Genomic DNA, 25,887 nt, shown 5'->3' on the forward strand with positions numbered 1-25,887 from the left:
AAGGCATAAACATGCAATCCCTGGATATTTGGGTGTCACAAAGTGGGAGATCCAATCGAATTGGTTTGTGCACCATTACTCTGCCCAAATCTCCTGGGAGGAAAGGACTTTTACTACACAACTGCTAAGTATTAGAACTTTCTTTGTTTTTTCCTGTTTATTTTACTATTGTTTGCCATTTATGTATGTCTCTTGGTAATCATTTTTTGTAACCAAGTGCTGTCTAGTTTTAATACATTAAACCTAAAAGTTTGATGGTTTGTCTTGTAACCTTAAGAACCTGTCATGAAGAGTGTGTGTGCAGTCTGAGGCTGAATGTTGTTTTCCGTGAGGCTTACTACCGTGTGTGTGTGTGTGTGTCTGCTTGCGAGTGGAACACTCAGGGGTGTCCTGTCAACCTTATAACTGATGGGTGGTGGCAGTGAAAGTTTAGTGTGTGGGTGAGCTTGCAGGCTTCAGGTGGCGATTTATGCTTGAGTTACGGCTCGGCGCAGGGCGTAACAGCGTGTGAGGACGTGAGGTGAATCGGCCTGAAGAGCTTGGGCAACCCTTGTCACGTGACACGGTGGGCTGGTCTGGTCCCAGATACGTGACAGGGGCATTATAACTACTGGGGCACTATAACAACTTGGGGCACTATGGGGGGCATCATAACTACTGGGGCACTACATGGGGCCACTTTCATTATTAGGGCCCTATTGGGGCCATTATACCTACTGAGACTACTAAAGGGAGGCATTATAACTGCTGGAGGCAATATAGGGGACATAATAACTATGCGGGGAGGGGGGCTTACAAGGAGCCTTAAGGAGGGGCCATATTACTTCTGGGGACACTATGGGGAGCTTTATCACAACTGGAGCACTAATAGGCATTACTACTACTGGGGTTTTTGTAGGAGAATAATTATTATTCGGCACAATATGGAGGGCACTACTACTAACACAGCATTATCACTGCACTGGGAGATTACCAATTACTTTTGGGAGCACTTTGTGCTGTATGGCAATGTAATTTACATCCTGATTCTCAAGTTTATGATACAGATTGGTATTATTCAGCTGCCATGGCCAGCTCAAACTCCAGAGATGGGGTAAAAGAGGACAGCCCACAATTACTGGAATGGTGGAATCAATCCCTTGATGACATCCACCGTACATGTATGGCAGACGTCATCTCTTTAAAGAGGAATGGAGTGAGTGCCATAGCCACTGGGTGCCTGTTGTTTAAGCCTTCAGACGCTGTCAAATATGACCACAACATCTGAGCGCTGAAAGGCTGTAACGGCTCAAGGGAGCCGTTCATTCCTTGCAGCAGCCTCTGTCCCCCTGAAGGATCTGAGGCTGCCGCAACTATGTTTCTATGGAGACCCTGCCTGTGGCAGAGCTCCATAGAGACATAGCAAATTTCCCATGAGACTTCAATGCTAATGCATGAATTTCCCCCCCAAAAAATAAATAAATAATCATTATAGGCATCACTGCATCCCAAAATGCCTGTACTATAAAAATATTAAAATATTTATCACATACAGCAAACCGCATAATGGAAAAAATAGCAGATTCATCGTTTTATTGAATAAAAGGTTTCCAAGAAGTTATATACACCCCAAAAAGTTTTTATTTTTTTGTTAGAAAAACACAAGAGAAACTGTACAAATATGATATTACTGTAATCATACTGACCCAGAGAATGAAAGGCCAGTTTTGGGTCGGTTTTATCGAATAGGGAACGCCAAAAAACAGTTGTGGAACTGCATTTTTTTTTCCTATTCCACCCCATTTGGAATTTTTTCCAGCTTCTCAGTACATTTTATGCAACAGTTAATGTGAACGCAAAAATAAAAAAAAGCTATGGCTCTGGGAAGGCTGGGTCTCAGCTGTTGGTATTAAAAAATGGAAACACAAAAATTGAAAATCGTCATGTACTCAAAGAGTTAAAGGTGTTTTCCAAAATCAAAATCAAAATCAACCCCCCAAACTGCAGAAGTCACGAGGTACCAACAGTGATCGGACGCACATTCTGTGGATACGGGATAAGTTTTGATTCTGGGAAAACGTATTTAGGGTAAGTGAAACATTGGAGGCATGTACAGCTAAATTGCTGTATTTTCACTCTGTGTCGGGAGTTGCACTTTATTAACTGATAAAGCAGATATCACTTTGCAGAGAATAGTAATAGTAATCTTAGGATTATCTCAGAAAGAAACCCATTTTGAAACATTTTATAATAAGGGCACCGGCCCTCATTTGGACCATTACTTGATAGCCAAAGTAGATATGATTAGAAAGACCTGCAGACCACCATCAAATGCTTCATTTCTGCTGTGGTGGCTTCAGGGGAATTAAACATTTCTGCAAGGTTCCCCAGCAAATTACAGTTGAACGCTGGAGGTTCCAGGAGCAGAACAATTCTAACAAAATGGGATGGTGACTCTGTATTCCCTTTTCTCCACTGTATCCGTAAATATTCATTTTCTCTCTATACCTGAGTGAATAAGTATACCGTGTTCTCTGACCAATCAGATGTCACACACAGAGAGGGGCTCAATGGTGACAACATGACCGCAAAAAAAAAAACAAGTGTCAGCATCAGCTCTAAAATAAGTTATTTATGCGGATGCAAGAAAATCATGGAAAAAATTATAAATGCTAGTTTTTCCCAAAAGATACAAAAATGTAAAACTATAACATCATAAACACATGTTAATGATCAGAGTTGTTTGATGACATGATCTTCATCAGCAGAGGAAGGTCAGAGTTGCTGCAGTTGACTGGAATTCACTCAGCACATTATAACATGTTACATCCTGGTTTACAAATTGCAATTAAACTGCTCCAATAATATTTTTGCCCGTTAAAGAATGAGTAAAGCATTTTTACCAATTTTTATTATAACACAAACTACAACCCGCGATATCGATGCAAAAATTGTGTGACTTTATTGAGACTGTGGATGTAATATTCATTACAGCAACAGTCTCAATAAAGTCACACAATTTTTGCATCGATATCGAGGGCGTTTCGATTTCTATTTACGTCTGGGTTGGGAACCCAACTCCTAGCAGAACAGAGCAGAGTGCCACGAAGTTCACTTGAAAGCAAACAACCCAGCAGTACATTAAAGTTGGTGAAATATTTGTCCAATGCAACGTTTCAGCCCACCATCTTGGACCTTAGGTTGTAATTATTTACGTTAGATTTTTCACAAATCTGCAGGATAATATAATACCTGAAAACTAAATGAGGATTCAAACATCTCATTTCCAGTGCGTAAACTGATGTATTGATTCCGTTATGGCTTTCCGCTATAATAACATGGTTATAACGGAAAACATAAGATGGAAGTCAAAACGGAAGCCTTTAACGGCATTCCATTTGGATCTGTCATAATAGAAGTCTATGGGAATCATAATGGATCTGTCTGGTTCCCGTTATGCAAGACGGAAAACAAAGTCGCTCTCACTCTGCCGCAAGTGTAAAAGCAGCCTAATGAATGAATTGCTAGCAGTCTGCAGTAAGGGTACAGAGTGGTGGTAACCAGTTGGGTGTGTGTACCTGCACAGACCGACTCTATCCAATCAGTGCTGACATTGTCAGACTGTGCAGGTACACACCCCTAACTGGTTACCTGCACTCTGTACCCTTACTGCAGACTGCTAGTAATTCATTCATAACTTCTAGTAGAAATAATAAAGGAATGGCACAACATAGAGCCATAAGAAAAGATGATCCAGAATATTACACGGGGAATGCATGAAGCTATTAAAACAGGCATGTCAGGAGCGGTGAAAGGTCCTCTTTAAGATCTACACTCGGTTTTAGCTTAAAGGGAACCTGTCACCGTGATTTTGTGTATAGAGCTGAGGACATGGGTTGCTAGATGGCCTCTAGCACATCCGCAATAACCAGTACCCATAGCTCTGTGTGCTTTTATTGTGTAAAAAAAACCACGATTTGATACATATGCAAATTAACCTGAGATGAGTCCTGTCCCTGACTCATCTCACGTACAGGACTCATCTCAGGTTAATTAGCATATGTATCAAATTGGTTTTTTTAAACAATAAAAGCACACAGAGCTATGGGGACTGGGTATTGCGGATGTGCTAGTGGCCATCTAGCAACCCATGTCCTCAGCTCGGTACACAAAATCCCCGTGACAGGTTCCCTTTAAAAACCTGGCTGTGTGGCCCTACCCTAAGGTAGCATGTCTTACAGCTGAGTGGAGATCAAGCTGCATAATTTGGCAGCAGCCATTTATATGAATACTGTGAAATGTTGAACGCTTAATAGGGTTACATACATGAGGCAGATTGTGCATAAGTAGTGCTACAAAATGTCTAGGTCCAGCTCCGGCCTATGGCAGGAAGTACAACCACAAAACAAAGCGCTGCGATATCGCTGTCCACAGGAATGCACAATCATAGCTTTAGCCAAGTTGCCATATTTGCTAGCATTGCTTTTTAAATCACTACATGCTGGGATTTCAAAATCTTTTGGAACGCTCTTTGACATTTAAAGAGAATACGTCACCACCATCTTGGACTATTACGTGTAGCTCTGGTAATACATGAGTAGTACTATACATACAGAGTCCAGATCACCATTGTTATGTTAGTACTGCCCCCTGTTCCCCCGCTCTCAGAGTTTAAGGCTGCGCTAAAATACATTGCTTGGACTGCTATGCATGTGCACAGGAGTCCCCCCCATTATGTTAGCACAGAAGTCAGGACTGAGTATTTCAGCCCAGCTTTAGTCCTGAATAAATGTTGATCTGGACTCCTTATGTGTAGGACTACTCCTGTATTACTGCAGATAATAAAGGGAGCTTGTCAGCCTGCCAGGAAATTCACTCTTAAATCAGGCGCCAACGCCCTGTAGACTAGTTTACATGAATGTAATGATACTTTTCACTTAGCGATCCAATGCTTCATTCTGGAGAAAAAGTACTTTTAAGTCATCCCCCTCCAGGGCCAGGTGAGATGACTATACAGGAACCGCACCCTGTCAATCAAGAAGGAGAGGGAGGGGCTGACAGAGGAGGAGCAAAGGTGCGCAGAGTGGCTTGGGTCTGCCCTCGGTGCACTTAAAGTGCTCATCTGCATATTTATTACAAGTAGTTTTTCTTCAGACTGGAACAATGGATCGCTAGCTCATTAAATTCAATGAAGCCATGGGTCGCTTAGTGAAAGGTATCACTACATTCAACTGAGCTAGCCCTACAAGACATAGGAGGTCATTTACTACGACCATCTTTTTACACCGGTCTTTGTTTCTCCCCTGCGCTGGCAAATAAAGCTCTTAATTTATGATGAGGCTCAGGCCTCATCATAAATTAGGTGCACAGCCAGCAGTCCGTGCACCTGGAGTAAAAAGCACTTCAGCCCCTTACTGGAGTAGGTTTTACTCATCTTTTACGCCTGGAATAAAATATAGAAAATGTGTCATGGCCGAAGTCCTGGCCCTGAAACGGCCTCTGCCACTTCGTCCTCATCACTCTCAATTGGCAAGGATGGCGCAAAAATGTGACAAAATATCGTAGCACGTGCATTCAAAAAAGGGTCTTGCAAATACTTTTACACCAAAAGCTGGCATAAAAATATTTATGAAAGACCCCCATTATGCCTGTTGGCTACTTCCTACTGAAATTTCAGAAAACCAATAAAGTTTTAGATTTTCATGTCATTAAATATATCAGGGGTCAGTACAGAGATCTATCCCATCATCTATTTATCCCCAGGACTGTGACGAGGGGACATCCTCTGCGCCTCAAGACACAAACATAGAAGAGGATTCTTTACGGTAAGAGCAGTGAGACTATGGAACTCTCTGCCTGAGGAGGTGGTGATGGTGAGTACAATAAAGGAATTCAAGAGGGGCCTGGATGTATTTCTGGTGTAATAATATTACAGGCTATAGCTACTAGAGAGGGGTCGTTGATCCAGGGAGTTATTCTGATTGCATGATTGGAGTCGGGAAGGAATTTTTGTATTCCCCTTAGGCCTCTTTCACACTACAGTATGTCCATTTCAGTGTTTTGCGTTCCGTTTTTCCGGTTTTTTGTTTCCGTTGTGTTTCCGTTTCGGTTCCGTTTTTCCGTATGGCATATACAGTATACAGTAATTACATAGAGAAAATTGGGCTGGGCATAACATTTTCAATAGATGGTTCAGAAAAAAAAACGGAACGGAAACGGAACACATACGGATGCATTTCCGTATGTGTTCCGTTTTTTTTTGCGGACCCATTGCGGACCCATTGACTTTAACCCCTTAAGGACACATGACGTATGGGTACGGCATGTTTCCCGAGTCCTTAAGGACACATGACGTACCGGTACGTCATGTGTTGTTCCGATCACTGCCGCCCGGCCGGCTGTGATCGGAACAAGGTGCCTGCTCAAATCATTGAGCAGGCACCTCGGCTAAATGCGCAGGGGGGTCCCGTGACCCCCCCATGTCCGCGATCGCAACAAACCGCAGGTCAATTCAGACCTGCGGTTTGTTGCGCTTTCTGCTGTTTCTGATCGCTGCGGTCCCTGACCGCGGCGATCAGAAACTTTAGTGTGCCGAAAATATATTTTTATCACCCCCCCCTGCACCTCTGAATGATTTTAGCCCGGTGGGAGGTGCAGGGGGGTGTCGCGGGCGGTGGGGGCGGTGCGGGAGGCGGGCGGTGCGGGAGGCGGGCGGTGCGGCAGGCGGGATCGCGATCCCCCGCCCGCCTCCCATTGAATAATCGTTGGTGTAGAGTGGGTATACCAGGGTGCCAGCACATTGCTGGCACCCTGGTAAAAACGGCTGACATCGGTGATGCGATGTCAGCCGTTTAACCCTTTCCATACAGCGGTCCGTACGGACCGCTGTATGGAAAAAGTTAACAGTAAGAGGGAGCTCCCTCCCTCTCCGATCGGGGGGCTGCTGTGCCTTTGCAGCCCCCCGATGGGGAGGGAGAGAGCCCCCAGAGAGCCCCCCGCCAGATCCCATCCTTACCCTTCCCCGTCTGCGCAGTTCTGAGCAGACGGGGAAGGTTCCTATGGCAACAGGACGCCTCTCAGGCGTCCTGCTGTCCATGGTGCTGAACAGATCTGTGCTGAAAGCATAGATCTGTTCAGTGTAAGTAAAATACAGTACAGAACAATATATATTGTACTGTACTGTATTATACAGACATCAGACCCACTGGATCTTCAAGAACCAAGTGGATCTGGGTAAAAAAAAAAGTGAAAAAAAGTGAAAAAAATGTAAAAATCAAAAAACTTTTATCACTGATTAAAAATTAAAAAAATAACATTCCCTACACATGTTTGGTATCGCCGCGTCCGTAACGACCTGATCTATAAAACGGTCATGTTACTTTACCCGAACGGTGAACGCCATAAAAATAAAAAATAAAAAACTATGATGAAATTGAAATTTTGCTCACCTTACTTCCCAAAAAAAGGTAATAAAAGTGATCAAAAAAGTCGCATGTACGCCAAAATTGTAGCAATCAAACCGTCATCTCATCCCGCAAAAAATGAGACCCTACTTAAGATAATCACCCAAAAACTGAAAAAACTATGGCTCTTAGACTATGGAGACACTAAAACATAATTTTTTTTATTTCAAAAATGAAATCATTGTGTAAAACTTACATAAATAAAAAAAAAGTACACATATTAGGTATTGCCGCGTCCGTATCGACCGACTCTATAAAAATATCACATGACCTAACCCCTCAGGTGACAACCGTAAAAAAAAAAAAAAAAAAACTGTGTAAAAAAAGCAATTTTTTGTCATCTTACATCGCAAAAAGTGTAATAGCAAGCGATCAAAAAGTCATATGCACCCCAAAATAGTGCCAATCAAACCGTCATCTCCTCCCGCAAAAAATGAGACCCTACTTAAGATAATCGCCCAAAAACTGAAAAAACTATGACTCTTAGACTATGGAGACACTAAAACTTTTTTTTGTTTTAAAAATGAAATCATTGGGTAAAACTTACATAAATTAAAAAAATGTAATACATATTAGGTATCGCCGCGTCCGTGACAACCTGCTCTATGAAATTACCACATGATCTAACCTGTCAGATGAATGTTGTAAATAACAAAAAAAAAAAACGGTGCCAAAAAAGCTAATTCTTGTTACCTTGCCGCACAAAAAGTGTAATATAGAGCAACCAAAAATCATATGTACCCTAAACTAGTACCAACAATACTGCCACCCTATCCCGTAGTTTCTAAAATGGGGTCACTTTTCTGGAGTTTCTACTCTAGGGGTGCATCAGGGGGGCTTCAAATGGGACATGGTGTCAAAAAAACAGTCCAGCAAAACCTGCCTTCCAAAAACCGTATGGCATTCCTTTCCTTCTGCGCCCTGCCGTGTGCCCGTACAGCGGTTTACGACCACATATGGGGTGTTTCTGTAAACTACAGAATCAGGGCCATAAATAATGAGTTTTGTTTGGCTGTTAACCCTTGCTTTGTAACTGGAAAAAAAATATTAAAATGGAAAATCTGCCAAAAATGTGAAATTTTGAAATTGTGTCTCTATTTTCCATTAAATCTTGTGCAACACCTAAAGGGTTAACAAAGTTTGTAAAATCAGTTTTGAATACCTTGAGGGGTGTAGTTTCTTAGATGGGGTCACTTTTATGGAGTTTCTACTCTAGGGGTGCATCAGGGTGGCTTCAAATGGGACATGGTGTCAAAAAAACAGTCGGCGCACCTTTCACTCTACGCCCCGCTGTGTGGCCGTACAGTAGTTTACAGCCACATATGGGGTGTTTCTGTGAACGGCAGAGTCAGGGCAATAAAGATACAGTTTTGTTTGGCTGTTAACCCTTGCTTTGTTAGTGAAAAAAATGGGTTAAAATTGAAAATTAGGCAAAAAAATGAAATTCTCAAATTTCATCTCCATTTGCCAATAACTCTTGTGCAACACCTAAAGTGTTAACGACGTATGTAAAATCAGTTTTGAATACCTTGAGGGGTGTAGTTTCTTAGATGGGGTCACTTTTAGGGAGTTTCTCCTCTAGGGGTGCATCAGGGGGCTTCAAATGGGACATGGTGTAAATAAACCAGTCCATAAAAATCAGCCCTCCAAAAACCATACGGCGCACCTTTCACTCTACGCCCCGCTGTGAGGCCGTACAGTAGTTTACGGCCACATATTGGGTGTTTCTGTAAACAGCAGAGTCAGGGCAATAAAGATACAGTCTTGTTTGGCTGTTAACCCTTGCTTTGTTAGTGGAAAAAATGGGTTAAAATGAAAAATTAGACAAAAAAATCAAATTCTCAAATTTCCTCCCCATTTGCCAATAACTCTTGTGCAACACCTAAAGGGTTAACAATGTATGCAAAATCAGTTTCGAATACCTTGAGGGGTGTAGTTTCTTAGATGGGGTCATTTTTGGGTGGTTTCTATTATGTAAGCCTCGCAAAGTGACTTCAAACCTGAACTGGTCCCTAAAAATTGAGTTTTTGTAAATTTCGGAAAAATTTCAAGATTTGCTTCTAAACTTCTAAGCCTTATAACATCCCCAAAAAATAAAATATCATTCCCAAAACAATTCAAGCATGAAGTAGACATATGGGGAATGTAAAGTCATCACAATTTTTTGGGGTATTACTATGTATTACAGAAGTAGAGAAACTGAAACTTTGAAATTTGCTAATTTTTCCAAATTTTTGGTAAATTAGGTATTTTTTTGTGCAAAAAAAATAATTTTTTTGACTTCATTTTACCAGTGTCATGAAGTACAATATGTGACGAAAAAACTATCTCAGAATGGCCTGGATAAGTCAAAGCATTTTAAAGTTATTAGCACTTAAAGTGACACTGGTCAGATTTCCAAAAAATGGCCTGGTCCTTAAGGTGAAAATGAGCCCGGTCCTTAAGGGGTTAATGGAGCCACGGAACGTGATTTGCGGCCAAATATAGGACATGTTCTATCTTTCAACGGAACGGAAAAACGGAAATACGGAAACTGAATGCATACGGAACACATTCCGGTTTTTTTGCGGAACCATTGAAATGAATGGTTCCGTATACGGAACGCAAAAAACGGACCGCAAAACGGAAAAAAAAAACGGTAGTGTGAAAGAGGCCTTAAGTGGGGAAAATTGGCTTGTACCTCACAGTTTTTTTTTTTTGCCTTCCTCTGGATCAACTTGCAGGATAACAGGCCGAACTGGATGGACAAGTGTCTTTTTTCGGCCTTATATAATATGTTACTATATATGGGACCTATATATCTGGCAGATGTTTGGCTAATTATTAGGTCTACAGTATATGGTACACTGCTTAGAGATGTCTATCAGCCCTAACTACAAAAGCTTAGAAGGAGCAATGCCTAGGGTTCTACTTTGAAACCTTCATCAGAAGATATGTACTTTTGATTTTCACAGCCATTGCGTATAGAATTGAGACAACAGTGACCCCTTGTGTAGAAAATTATAAAGTTACTGAAGAACATAATGTACATAATATCACAAAATCTGAAAAAGTGTTCATATTAATCATTTCACGGTTATGTATGCAGCAATTGCTTAATGGGGACTGAAATATATGATGATTATATGCTTATTGCAGTCTTTGTCTTGTTCCCATCATAAAATATCAGGCTGATCTTAAAAGGTAATGCAGAATTATAAGCCAGCCAACCTCTGACTGATAGTTTTCTGTTATTTTAGGAAAACAAAAGTATATGTACCCATCAGGCCCCATTTACACAACTGTGGGATCGCCATGCCAGTGTTGCAGACCACAAACTACAAGTTCACAAAACACGGGCAATGGCCGCGTGGACTCCGCATCACGGTGCAGACCCATTGACTTCAATGGGTCCGCCATCCACAAGATACGGCGAAAGATAGGACATGTTCTATAAGATAGGACATGTTCTATCTTTTGCGGTGCGGAGGCATGAACCCAGAAGCACACGGAAGGGCTGCCAGAAAAGCCTGCTGGAAATGTACACTGGATATGTGAATGTGACCTGTGTCTGGGAAACTACCTGTTCAATTATCAACCTACTTCTACCTCATGGGTATGGCCACCTTAACAGAAAAAACATTGCATGCCTTAGTGCATGGATGGCCGACCTGAGGCTCTCCAGCTGTTGCAAAACTACAACTCCCATCATGCCCAGACTGTATCAGCCTACAGCAGGGCATGGTGGGAGTTGTAGTTTTACAACAGCTGGAGAGCCGCAGGTTGGCCATGCCTGCCTTAGTGTGTACCTTAAATTTAACCAATATTCCCTGATGGCTCTATACCTGCCTAGAACGTGATTTGGTTATGTGTATTCTAGAAAGTGAAATTACATTTCCCATTGCATTTAAAGGGGTTGTCCGCTTTTTTTGTAACAATGACCTAACCTCAATATAAATCATCAATATCAGATGGGCGGGGGGCTGCTTAAAGAGACTACAGCACTCGTACAAGTACTGCCTTCTCTTCATTGTTTGGGCCGTATTTACTTCTCCGTTTTGGCGACTTGACTGGCTGGTCTGGTGCAAATGAAGGCCGGACAAAAACCCATTGCATGCATTGTTTTTTTCCGGACAAAATCCGGCATTTATGCTGGAAATCGGCTAGAGCACCACCGGACCTCTTTTCAGTCAATGGAATCTAGCAGACTGGTCTGTGCTAGAACAGCCTGCTGGATCTCCTAACGGAGATGTGAACCAGCCTTATCTGCTCGCCATCACAACTGCAGCAGTCAGCAGATGTGATTACATCACCCACTATACTTCAATGGGACGGCTCCCTCCTATTCACTTGGCTTAGTTGTAATACCACCAGTTATAACAGCGAGCAGGTAAACAATGACGAGAAGGCAGTGCTCGTACCAGTGCTGCCGTCTCTTTAAACAACTGATCGAGTTGGCCCCAGCCAATCTGATATTGATGACCTATCCTGAGGATACAAAAAAAAAAAAGCAGAAAACCCCTTTAATTTTCTATAGAGATTATAATTAAACCGTAAATAGTGTTTAAAGGATATGGACAGCTTTGAGGGCAATTTCTTTTTATTATTGCATTCTACTCATTTTGTGCTACAAATCTTTATTCCAATTAGTCTTTATTAAAATTTTCAGCCATTTTCTTTATACAGATGTCAGCTTCTATATATATATATATATATATATATACACATATACATATACATATATACACACACATATATACACTGCTCAAAAAAATTAAGGGAACACTTAAACAACACAATGTAACTCCAAGTCAATCACACTTCTGTGAAATCAAACTGTCCACTTAGGAAGCAACACTGAGTGACAATCAATTTCACATGCTGTTGTGCAAATGGGATAGACAACAGGTGGAAATTATAGGCAATTAGCAAGACACCCCCAATAAAGGAGTGGTTCTGCAGGTGGTGACCACAGACCACTTCTCAGTTCCTATGCTTCCTGGCTGATGTTTTGGTCACTTTTGAATGCTGGCGGTGCTTTCACTCTAGTGGTAGCATGAGACGGAGTCTACAACCCACACAAGTGGCTCAGGTAGTGCAACTTATCCAGGATGGCACATCAATGCGAGCTGTGGCAAGAAGGTTTGCTGTGTCTGTCAGCGTAGTGTCCAGAGCATGGAGGCGCTACCAGGAGACAGGCCAGTATATCAGGAGACGTGGAGGAGGCCGTAGGAGGGCAACAACCCAGCAGCAGGACCGCTACCTCCGCCTTTGTGCAAGGAGGAACAGGAGGAGCACTGCCAGAGCCCTGCAAAATGACCTCCAGCAGGCCACAAATGTGCATGTGTATTGTCACGGCTGAGGATGGGGAAAACCCTCAGCCGTGCGATGACGGAAGATGGTGGTCGCTGCTTGGCCAGGAGCACAGAATTAGGGATCAGGTCACCTCCTAACGCATCCCTAATCTGACTCCTAGCTGCATGAGCCGACCTTGAAGGTAGGAGGACTCATGCTCCGGAACCTCGGATCCCTAGTAACCCTCCGCAGATCCCTAAAGCTAGGAGCAGGGTAAGACGACCTGTTTCTCCTAGACACGGAGGAACAGGAGTCTCACAGGCCAGGCTACAATAAAGGGGAACATATACAACTCGTGGCAGGTAAATGCCATAAGCACAACGCCCACCTGCCACAGACACAAAGCCTGGAACCCATGTGCAAGTGCTGCTGTCCTAACACAGAAACGGACACAGCACACAACACACATCACACAGGAACCCAGGACCATAAGCTGCAATAAGAAACATACAACAGACACATCTTCATCACATCAAACAAGATTTATGACCACAAGGGTGGCTCTCAGTGGCAGTTGGTATAAACCAGGAGGGTGCCTCCAGCTCACATAACAGGCTGGAGTACCCCTCAGACATCAAGTCTCAACTGAGGCTTTATAGCCCATGTAGCCACACCCACACTCAGACACACCCAGTGTTCACACAGAAAGAAGGGAATTAACCCTTCTCACACCAGGGAAGGGAAGACCACAACTAAAAGGGAAATACACACACACAATTACCCTGCAGCTGTTACCGCAGGCAACGACATGCGCGGCAGCCGTGTCAAGGGAGTTGGCCAGAAGGCCAAGACACTGCCAGCACATGTAACCAATACAACACGTTGCCACGGGCAGCCACAGGCGAAGGGAAGTGTCAGTGCACACACACAAACCACGTGCACACCAAACCTACAACAAGGCACACCTACAAAGACAGGTTGCCAGGTGCAACCGCATGCAGACTGCAGCAAGCTGCCAAGCAACAGCTCAGGCTGCTATGCTGCCAGGCACATAAATAGAGCATGTTGCCAACGGCAACCACAAGTGAGGCAACATACAAGCGGCCCTCACCTGTGGCTGAAACAACCACACGAGACCGCAGGCAACAGCATGCGGTGATAGGAGTCACGACCATGACAATGACATGTATGCTCAAACGGTCAGAAACAGACTCCATGAGGGTGATATGAGGGCCCGACGTACACAGGTGGGGGTTGTGCTTACAGCCCAACACCGTGCAGGACGTTTGGCATTTGCCAAACACCAAGATTGGCAAATTCGCCACTGGCGCCCTGTGCTCTTCACAGATAAAAGCAGGTTCATAGAAAATGAGTAAAATTAGACTCCAGCACCTACCGCATTTATTCAAGTTACACACGGATAGTACAGGGCTCAAGATAAGACTTTTCGAAACGCGTCAAAAACAGCCTGTACCAAGAGAGATCTTGAGCCCTGTACTATCCGTGTGTAACTTGAATAAATGGAGAACTTGATACTTCGAAAAAAAGTGAGTGCTGGAGTCTAATTTTACTCATTTTCTATGTACCTGAACAAGGAGGTTGAAAAACCAGGACACCGAGCACGCGGATACATTCCTACCGCAGATATAGTGAGCTGGTATCCCACAGTATACATTTAACCTTAAAAAGCAGGTTCACACTGAGCACATGTGACAGAGTCTGGAGATGCCGTGGAGAACGTTCTGCTGCCTGCAACATCCTCCAGCATGACCGGTTTGGCATTGGGTCCGTAATGGTGTGGGGTGGCATTTCTTTGGAGGGCCGCACAGCCCTCCATGTGCTCGCCAGAGGTAGCCTGACTGCCATTAGGTACCGAGATGAGATCCTCAGACCCCTTGTGAGACCATATGCTGGTGCGATTGGCCCTGGGTTCCTCCTAATGCAAGACAATGCTAGACCTCATGTGGCTGGAGTGTGTCAGCAGTTCCTGCAAGACGAAGGCATTGATGCTATGGACTGGCCCGCCCGTTCCCCAGACCTGAATCCAATTGAGCACATCTGGGACATCATGTCTCGCTCTATCCACCAACGTCACGTTGCACCACAGACTGTCCAGGAGTTGGCAGATGCTTTAGTCCAGGTCTGGGAGGAGATCCCTCAGGAGACCTTCCGCCACCTCATCAGGAGCATGCACAGGCGTTGTAGGGAGGTCATACAGGCACGTGGAGGCCACACACACTACTGAGCCTCATTTTGACTTGTTTTAAGGACATTACATCAAAGTTGGATCAGCCTGTAGTGCGTTTTTCCACTTAAATTTTGAGTGTGACTCCAAATCCAGACCTCCATGGGTTAAAAAATTTGATTTCCATTTTTTTATTTTTGTGTGATTTTGTTGTCAGCACATTCAACTATGTAAAGAACAAAGTATTTCAGAAGAATATTTAATTAATTCAGATCTAGGATGTGTTATTTTTGTGTTCCCTTTATTTTTTTGAGCAGTGTATATATATATATGTACAGATGAAAAACGGACAGCACTCCAAGTAAAAGATAGTGGTGTTTATTCACCCATGTGGATGGAAACGTTTCAGCTCATACAAGAGCCTTTTTCAAGCTCTTGTATGGCTCTTGTATGAGCTGAAACGTTGCCATCCACATGGGTGAATAAACACCACTATCTTTTACTTGGAGTGCTGTCCGTTTTTCATCTCTATCAGACGGGGTAAGCTGCTACATCCCTGGACTTAGCACCCTCCTTGTGTTTTTCCAGTGCCGCCATTATTTTTCTTTTTATATATATATATATATATATATATATATATATATAAATATATATAATATATATATAATACAAAGAGAGGGCAGCAGCACTACTTGTAGATGAAGCCGGGTGCAAAATCCTCTGACCTTAGGCTGTTCGGTCAAAATAGTTGTAGATATCTCAAAGAAGAGGCAGCATGCTTGAGAAAGACTGCAATGAGCAGTTGAAACATTGCACAGGGGAAATAAAGCGAGTCAGTTTTCACCTTATCCTGGAGTGCTGCCTCTTCTTTGAGATATCTATATATATATATATGTGCAGGATAGCAGGCTTTTTGTCCGACTGATGAAAATGTATCTTAAATAAGTGTTTATGAGCTGCCAGGAGTTCAGAAATAAGGGCTTCACATAGGGCTGAAACGATTACTTGATTGAATCGAGTTATTCGACACCAAAAAATCCTTGATGCAATTTTTTTGCATCAAGGATTCGTTTGTGTCATGTGACCACGGAGTGGGAGTGAAGCGCTTGCTATTACTTACCGCTCCATGGTCACCCGCCAGCCCGTACCGCACTGCACTGGATCTTGACACATAGGTCATAGTGCACGTAAGCGCGCACTATGACCCGACGCTGTGTGACGTCGCGGAGAAGAAGAGGAAGGAACTGTGGAGAGGCACCCCTAAGTATGTAAGTATTTTATTTCACTGGCGCTGGGGACATGGCACTGAAGGGGGACAGCCGGCAATGGATCGCATGGAGGGGCAGATGGGAGTGGGGGACATGGAGGGGCTGATCTGATGGCACTGGGGGACATGGAGGAGCTGATCTGGTGGCACTGGGGAGTGGGGGACATGGAGGGGCTGATCTGGTGGCGCTGGGGGAGTGGGGGACATGGAGGGGCTGATCTGGTGGCGCTGGGGGAGTGGGGAACATGGAGGGGCTGATCTGATGGTACTGGGGGACATGGAGGGGCTGATCTGATGTCACTGGGGGACATGGCAATAAATGGAATGGAGGGGCTGATGACACTAGGGGAGTGGAAATGAAGGCACTGGGGTGGGGGAGAGCTGAAGGCACTGGGGGAAGGGAGCTGATGGCACTGGGAGATAGTGGAGCTGATGGCACTGGGGGAACTGATGCACTTGGGCTGATCACACAGGGGGGAACGAAGGGTGTTGGGGACATATGGCAGGGGGTCTGATGAGTTTTTATAAAGGAAAACAGTCTATGAATTCATTTTTTCTTATAAGATTACTCGAATTAATCATAAAAAATAATCAATAGAGCACTTGATTACTGAAATAATCGTTTACTGCAGCCCTAGCTTCACATCAGCCGACAGGGCTTCTATCTGATGGGACTTATTGTGAATAGAAAGCCTCCTACTCTGCAAATACAGAGACTGAAATCTGTATAGAGAAAAGGGTTGAACATTTTTACTAAAGACCAATTGAAAAAAAATGATTTGTAACCCACAATGAGTAGAATGCAATAATAAAGATAAAAATCACCCCTTAATTTGTCCATAGCCGTTAATTATATTTTGCATACAATTGTCATTGAAATTTTCTTGGATTGTGTTACCCTAAAAAAATATTCATTCAATGAGCATGCCAGTCTTGAAATACAATACATAAGAAACTGATGACTAAGGGTCCATTCACACATCCGTTTTTTCTTTCCTGATCTGTTCCGTTTTTTCAGGAACAGATCTGGACCAGATCTGGACCCATTCATTTTCAATGGGTCCTGGAAAAAATCTGACATTGAGCTGTCCGTTTTTTTCCAGGACCCATTGAAAATGAATGGGTCCAGATCTGGTCCAGATCTGTTCCTGAAAAAACGGAACAGATCAGGAAAGAAAAAACGGACGTGTGAATAGACCCTAAAGGACATCAACCTAATAAAGTGAAGTATAACACAATGCATCTCAGGGTTACAAGAGGCTGATCAAAAAAGAAGGTATTGATCCTTACCATATTCACCAAATACAAGTAACGTGCACTGTCTCCTTTCCACGATTGCCGATACAAATTTCACACTCAGCCATATAACTAACATTCCAAGAGTGGCATCCAGCAAAAAATTCATAAGGTACCTGTACAGAGATCACAAGATATGTGAGGTACTTTACAATGGAAAGTAAAAGCATGCATAATCGGAAAAACAATAATATAGAGCCATTTAAAAAAATACCAAAAAAGTACAGCAGTCAAAATCTTTTAAAATGTATATATCTATGCTGTAATCCGGTTGTACTAATGCAAGCTATACTGATCTGCCATTAACATATGATAACTAAATAGGCCTGGTCTTTCCCTTATGGCGGAGCACTGAGTTGCAGTTGTCAGGCAATTGTGGTTGGAGGTGTGGAGAAAGTAAAACTAGTCACAGACTTGAGGTGATTGTCAAAAACACTATTATCTTTTTCAGCCCTTGTCACTAGACAACACAATAAATAACCCATCAACCACTGCAATTATCAGGATGCAGCATTCCCAGGAATTTTCGTTCCCGAAAACTGCCCTTTTGTGGAGGTGCCGCCGATCACCCAATGAACAAGCAAATGAACATTTTGTTCCTGATAATTGCCAGGTTGGTCGCCCCCGAAACGGGGCCTTAAAAAGGGTTGTCCAGCTTTTAGGACTTTTTTTAATCTTTCAACTCCAGTCTTCAGCAGGTTTCCAGTCTGCGTCCTTTAAACATCTGGACAGGTAAGGTCACATGCACAAATGCAGCCAGTAAGTGGCCTCAGCGGTGACATGTCCCCAAGTGGCACACTGCTGGGTCATGTACCACTTGGAAACATGTCACCGCTAATGTCAGTCATTGGATGCAGGGGTGCACGTGACCTGCCCACAAGTTTACCGAAAAGTGATCATTAGACCGCTGAAGGCCACTAAGGAGCTGTAACAGAGCGCGCACAGCAGGCGAGTATGATTTTTTTCAAAAAGGTTCGGCAGGCTGGGGTTGAAATGTAAAAAAAAAAAAGTCCAACTACCTGGACAACCCCTTTTCAGCCTACTTTAATTAAGCAAGCAGTGTATATTGTGTGTCTGTCTGATTAACATTAAGCCAATGACATCTTTATAGTTAGCACAAGGATATTAATGACATTCGGTTTAGTAACATATTTAATACTCACAAAGAACAAGGATCCTCTTCTGTCAGCTCCGAGAGAAACACATTTGTGAAATGTATGAAGAGAGCACCAATGGCTTGTTTAGAGGTGTCAAAAAACCTGAAGAATTAAAGACAGAAATACATAATGAACTGTGTTCTGCAAGGAACACATAATGCACATCAGTACACTGACAGCCTAATTCAACCCAAACACAAATAAGGGTGGGTTCGCACTAGTGTTATGCCATTCTATAATAGGTTCAATTTATAACGGAATGCAAAACGGAAGCCTTTAAGAGGCATTCTGTTTTGCTCTGTCTATGGGCAAGCAAAATGGATCTGTCTGGTTTCCGTTATGCAGGACGGAAAAATAGTCCTGTCGACTTTTATTTTGCATTCCATCTGGGCATTCCGTTATAAACAGAACCTATAATGGAATGGCATAACGCTAGTGCAAACCCACCCTAAGCTCTCCACCAAACCATTCCCCAACTGGGCTTTATGCAAACTATTAGTCATAGGGCATCATGTCCAGAGTCTGTTTCTTTCATAATGATGACATGCAAGTTCATTAGTTAGGGAAAGCTGCAACCAGCCAGGCATTTTCCTCTGCAAGGGAAATGGCTGTCTGTGTAATACAAGTAGGCTTCAGTCCGCCAGAATGGGAACCGCTACAGTGGCACTCTGTTCTGGCTCATAGAGGAGGTCCTGAGCAGAGCACCCTTCTATTCTGTTCATACGTCCTAACAGGGTACCAGGGTTATCCCCCCTGAAGTTGGAAAAACTTGACCTTGTATATGTTAAGTGTCATACATCTGCCAGCGTTTTCCAGAAAACGTACACACGTCTTTCACACGAGTGATACGGATTGTGTCAGGATCCGTTTAGGAAAAACTGATGGTTTTGCTCAAAAGTTCAATCAGTTTTGTCTGCAATTGCGTTCAGTGTTTCAGTTTTTTCCGAGTGGATGCCATCAGTTTTGATGCGTTTTTCACGCGAGTGAAAAAAAATCTGAAGAATAACAATCTACATCTCCTAGCAACCATCAGTGAAAAACGCATTGCATCCGGATTGTAACTGAATGCCTTCAGTTTTTCATGCAAGCACCATTGGGCTGCATGAAAAACGCAGAATACAGAACATGTTGCGATTTTTCCTAAACGCAGAAATAATGTGTGAAACACATTGGAATGAATGGGTCAGAATTCAGTCACTACACGCATCGCATCCAGATGGAAAACTTGCTTGTCTGAAAGAGGCCTAATACATTCATACTTGAGAGATCACATCTATAAGCTCTGATGTATCATGGCTCACGTTTACTAATGTGCACCTACATTTTGTTGTAAATTACGCCAAAGTATGGTGTCTTTTAGTTTAAACAAACGATCAGCACCTAGCTTCACAAGGGGGCATGGCTTGACGGGAAAGAAACATGGCCTAATATCCAACATTCTGCACCAAAATTGTGCCACAATAACGGTGTTTAATTCTGTCTTGATCTAAGCCAACCAATAGTTGTATAGAGTTAGACAAAATAGTCTTTACCTGGACCACATTTATCATCCAGCCTCAGGCACTGTGATACATTTGGTGGAGGTGCTGTCTAGCAGTACGCCATCTGTCCTTGTGTGTGGGCAGTATGCTAAAGAAATGTCCTATTAAAGAAGACCTTTCACCGATTATTATACTATGAACTAACTATACAGACATGTAGAGCGGCGCCCGGGGATCTCACTGCACTTACTATTATCCCCGGGCGCCGCTCCGTTCTCCTGCTATGCCCCCCGGTATCTCCGCTCACTAAGTTATAGTAGGCGAAGATTCCAGTCACTAAGTTATGGTTGGCGGAGTCTGCCCTTGTTCTGCTCTAGCGCTGGCCAATCGCAGCGCAGAGCTCACAGCCTGGGAGGTTATTTTCTCCCAGGCTGTGAGCTATGAAATGCAATTGGCCAGCGCTACAGAAGAGCATCTATTCTTATGGCTGCATGTTGTGCCATTCATGTATTATTTCAACTACAAGTTATGAATGAATTGCTAGCAGTCTGCAGTAAGGGTACAGAGGGGAGGTAACCAGTTGGGGGGGGGGGGGGGGGTGTACCTGCACAGTCTGGAAATGGCAGCACTGATTGGATAGTGTCAACCTGTGCAGGGACACACCCAACTTGTTACCACCCCTCTGTACCCTTACTGCAGACTGCTAGCAATTCATTGATAACTTCTAGTAGAAATAATAAAGGAATGGCACAGCATAGAGCCATAAGAAAAGATGCTTCAGAATTATTACACGGGGAATGCATGAAGCTATTAACCACCTCAGCCCCCCTAGCTTAAACACCCTTAATGACCAGGCCACTTTTTACACTTCTGACCTACACTACTTTCACCGTTTATTGCTCGGTCATGCAACTTACCACCCAAATAAATTTTACCTCCTTTTCTTCTCACTAATAGAGCTTTCATTTGGTGGTATTTCATTGCTGCTGACATTTTAACTTTTTTTGTTATTAATTGAAATTTAACGATTTTTTGGCAAAAAAATGACATTTTTGTGAAAAAAACGACATCCATATATAAATTTTTCTCTAAATTTATTGTTCTACATGTCTTTGATAAAAAAAAAATGTTTGGGTAAAAAAAAAAGGTTTGGGTAAAAGTTATAGCGTTTACAAACTATGGTACAAAAATGTGAATTTCCGCTTTTTGAAACAGCTCTGACTTTCTGAGCACCTGTCATGTTTCCTGAGGTTCTACAATGCCCAGACAGTACAAACACCCCACAAATGACCCCATTTCGGAAAGTAGACACCCTAAGGTATTCGCTGATGGGCATAGTGAGTTCATAGAACTTTTATTTTTTGTCACAAGTTAGCGGAAAATTATGATTTTTTTTTATTTTTTTTTCCCTTACAAAGTCTCATATTCCACTAACTTGTGACAAAAAATAAAAAATTCTAGGAACTCGCCATGCACCTCACAGAATACCTTGGGGTGTCTTCTTTCCAAAATGGGGTCACTTGTGGGGTAGTTATACTGCCCTGGCAATTTAGGGGCCCTAATGTGTGGGAAGTATTTTGATATCAAAATGTGTAAAAAATGACCTGTGAAACCCTAAAGGTGCTCTTTGGAATGTGGGCCCCTTTGCCCACCTAGGCTGCAAAAAAGTGTCATACATGTGGTATCGCCGTACTCAGGAGAAGTTGGGCAATGTGTTTTGGGGTGTCATTTTACATATACCCATGCTGGGTGAGAGAAATATCTCGGCAAAATACAACTTTTCCAATTTTTTTTATACAAAGTTGGCATTTGACCAAGATATTTATCTCACCCAGCATGGGTATATGTAAAATGACACCCCAAAACACATTGCCCAACTTCTCCTGAGTACGGCGATACCACATGTGTGACACTTTTTTGCAGCCTAGATGCGCAAAGGGGCCCAAATTCCTTTTCGGAGGGCATTTTTAGACATTTGGATCCCAGACTTCTTCTCACGCTTTAGGGCCCCTAAAATGCCAGGGCAGTATAAATACCCCACATGTGACACCATTTTGGAAAGAGGACACCCCAAGGTATTCAATGAGGGGCATGGCGAGTTCATCGAAATTTTTTTTTTTTGGCACAAGTTAGCGGAAATTGATTTTTTTTTTGTTTTTTCTCACAAAGTCTCCCTTTCCGCTAACTTGGGACAAAAATTTCAATCTTTCATGGACTCAATATGCCCCTCACGGAATACCTTGGGGTGTCTTCTTTCCGAAATGGGGTCACATGTGGGGTATTTATACTGCCCTGGCATTTTAGGGGCCCTAAAGCGTGAGAAGTCGTCTGGAATATAAATGTCTAAAACATTTTACGCATTTGGATTCCGTGAGGGGTATGGCGAGTTCATGTGAGATTTTATTTTTTGACACAAGTTAGTGGAATATGAGACTTTGTAAGAAAAAAAAAAAACTAACTTGGGCCAAAAAAATGTCTGAATGGAGCCTTACAGGGGGGTGATCAATGACAGGGGGGTGATCAGGGAGTGTATATGGGGTGATCACCCCCCTGTAAGGCTCCATTCAGACATCCGTATGTGTTTTGCGGATCCGATCCATGTATCTGTGGATCCGTAAAAAACATACGGACGTCTGAATGGAGCCTTACAAGGGGGTGATCAATGACAGGGGGGTGATCAGGGAGTCTATATGAGGTGATCAGGGGTTAATAAGTCACAGGGGGGGTGTAGTGTAGTGGTGTTTGGTGCTACTTATTACTGAGCTGCCTGTGTCCTCTGGTGGTCGATCCAAACAAAAGGGACCACCAGAGGACCAGGTAGCAGGTATATTAGACGCTGTTATCAAAACAGCATCTAATATACCTGTTAGGGGTTAAAAAAAATCGCATCTCCAGCATGCCAGCAAACGATCGCTGCTGGCAGGCTGGAGATCCACTCGCTTACCTTCCGATCCTGTGAACGCGCGCGCCTGTGTGCGCGCGTTCACAGGAAATCTCGCGTCTTGCGAGATGACGCGTATATGCGTGACTGTGCGCAGAGCTGCCGCCTCCGGAACGCGATCCTGCGTTAGGCGGTCCGGAGGCGGTTAAAATAGGCATGTCAGGAGTGGTGACAGGTCCTCTTTAAAACATAGACAGAGTCGATTTAAGTCAATTCTAACCATATTCTCCATGGACGCCTTTCTTCTTTAGGTTCTCTCCAGCGTTTCACTAAAAAGCAAATTAAAAAAATGGATAAGATTCCATATCACACATGTATATAGATTTTCATAATAAAATAACTAGGATTGAGAGTTATTATTCTATACCAACCTATAACATTACTTTAAGGATGGCCTGAGATTAAAAGAAAAATTCTCCCATCCCCCAAACAACCTTTCTTTCTTTTTTTTTTTACATTTCATACAATTGTAGCAAAAAACTTGACAAGATTACAAAAAGCTATGTTTTACTCTGAAATATTGTGGTATAGTTTTAAAAAGCTAAGCTTTACTGACGGGCCTCTCTTTATACGTAATAGTCAGAGATCTGTCAAGCTGCATCAGGCGTGGAGAAGCTGGTGTGGAGGCGCCCAGCAGACACTTCATTCTTTCAGTACCTCATCAAGCCCGCGGCATGAATCTGTAGGCAGGTTTTATACTTGGAAACCACATCTGGTCATCAGGCTGGTCTCACATAAATCTTAGTATGAAAGGTTGCAACTGCTTAAAGAAAAGCTAACCTGGCCACGCTTTCAACATACTGTAATATTACCAACCAATCAAATGGACATTGTGACCCTTTCCCATCTGATGCAAGAAGAGATATGAGAAAATGACTTCTTTTGTCTTTACTTCATCTTCTCCTTGTGTTATAAAATATCAATTTGGGACACGTTTGAAACACTTTAGTATTAGGTCCGATTCACATGACCGTATCTGTTCTGAGGTCCGTGTGCATCCTGCACTTTTTGCAGGCCCCATTGTAACAATGCCTATTCTATAGGGCATGTTCTATCTCAGGGATCAGCAACCTCCGCCACTCCAGCTGTTCAGAAACTACAACTCCCAGATTTCTTCATTCACTTCTATGGGAGATAAAAGAACAGTCAAGCATGTTTGCATGCTGGGAGTTGTAGTTTCACAGCAGCTGGAGTGCCAAAAATTGCTGATCCCTGTTCCATGAAACGGACATATAAATGCGGACAGCACCACATTTGAATTTGCTGTCCGATTGAAACAAATGTGTCCACAAAAAATGTGCATTGGATGTGGAATAAAAACACAGCCATATGCAGTCAGGTCCATAAATATTGGGACATCAACACAATTCTAAATTGTTTGGCTCTATACACCACCACAATGGATTTGAAATGAAACTAACAAGATGTGCTTTAACTGCAGACTGTCAGCTTTAATTTGAGGGTATTTACATCCAATTCAGGTGAACGGTGTAGGAATTACAACAGTTTGCATATGTGCCTCCCACTTGTTAAGGAACCAAAAGTAATGGGACAGAATAATAATCATAAATCAAACTTTCATTTTTTAATACTTAGTTGCAAATCCTTTGCAGTCAATTACAGCCTGAAGTCTGGAACGCATAGACATCACCAGACGCTGAGTTTCATCCCTGGTGATGCTCGGCCAGGCCTCTACTGCAACTGTCTTCAGTTCCTGCTTGTTCTTGGGGCATTTTCCCTTCAGTTTTGTCTTCAGCAAGTGAAATGCATGCTCAATCGGATTCAGGTCAGGTGATTGACTTGGCCAATGCATAACATTCCACTTCTTTCCCTTAAAAAAACTCTGTTTGCTTTTGCAGTATGCTTTAGGTCATTGTCCATCTGCACTGTGAAGCGCCGTCCAATAAGTTCTGAAGCATTTAGCTGAATATGAGTAGATAATATTGCCCGAAACACTTCAGAATTCATCCTGCTGCTTTTGTCAGCAGTCACATCATCAATAAATACAAGAGAACCAGTTCCATTGGCAGCCATACATGCCCACGCCATGGCACTACCACCACCATGCTTCACTGATGAGGTGGTATGCTTAGGATCATGAGCAGTTCCTTTCCTTCTCCATACTTTTCTCTTGTTATCACTCTGGTACAAGTTGATCTTGGTCTTATCTGTCCATAGGATGTTGTTCCAGAACTGTGAAGGCTTTTTTAGATGTCGTTTGGCAAACTCTAATCTGGCCTTCCTGTTTTTGAGTCTCACCAATGGTTTACATCTTGTGGTGAACCCTCTGTATTCACTCTGGTGAAGTCTTCTCTTGATTGTTGGCTTTGACACACATACACCTACCTACTGGAGAGTGTTCTTGATCTGGCCAACTGTTGTGAAGGGTGTTTTCTTTACCAGGGAAAGAATTCTTCGGTCATCCACCACAGTTGTTTTCAGTGGTCTTCCAGGTCTTTTGGTGTTGCTGAGCTCACCGGTGCGTTCCTTCTTTTTAAGAATGTTCCAAACTGTTGTTTTGGCCACGTCTAATGTTTTTGCTATCTCTCTAAAGGGTTTGTTTTGTTTTTTCAGCCTACTGATGGCTTGCTTCACTGATAGTGACAGCTCTTTGGATCTCATCTTGAGAGTTAACAGCAACAGATTCCAAATGCAAATAGCACAGTTGAAATAAACTCTGGACCTTTTATCTGCTCATTGTGATTGGGATAATGAAGGAATAACACACACCTGGCCATGGAACAGCTGAGAAGCCAATTGTCCCATTAATTTGAGGCACATATGCAAACTGTTGTAATTCCTACACCGTTCACCTGATTTGGATGTAAATACACTCAAATTAAA

The 25,887-nt window shown here is 42.9% G+C and overlaps 1 protein-coding gene across 2 annotated transcripts in view; it reads right to left on the minus strand.

Moving 5' to 3' along the window:
- LOC120984212 (store-operated calcium entry regulator STIMATE-like) overlaps positions 1 to 25,887 on the minus strand; it is a 145,828-nt gene that overhangs the window by 50,695 nt on the left and 69,246 nt on the right. For both annotated transcript variants that reach the window (XM_040413311.1, XM_040413312.1), the window contains 3 exons: positions 23,264 to 23,312; positions 18,628 to 18,723; positions 17,459 to 17,580 (listed from right to left, as the gene is read on the minus strand). In XM_040413311.1, coding sequence (XP_040269245.1) covers positions 17,459 to 17,580; positions 18,628 to 18,723; positions 23,264 to 23,312 — 267 coding nt within the window. The remainder of the gene's footprint in view (positions 1 to 17,458; positions 17,581 to 18,627; positions 18,724 to 23,263; positions 23,313 to 25,887) is intronic.

This window comes from Bufo bufo, chromosome 1 (assembly GCF_905171765.1).
Source record: "Bufo bufo chromosome 1, aBufBuf1.1, whole genome shotgun sequence".
NCBI classification, from domain to species: Eukaryota; Metazoa; Chordata; class Amphibia; order Anura; family Bufonidae; genus Bufo; species Bufo bufo.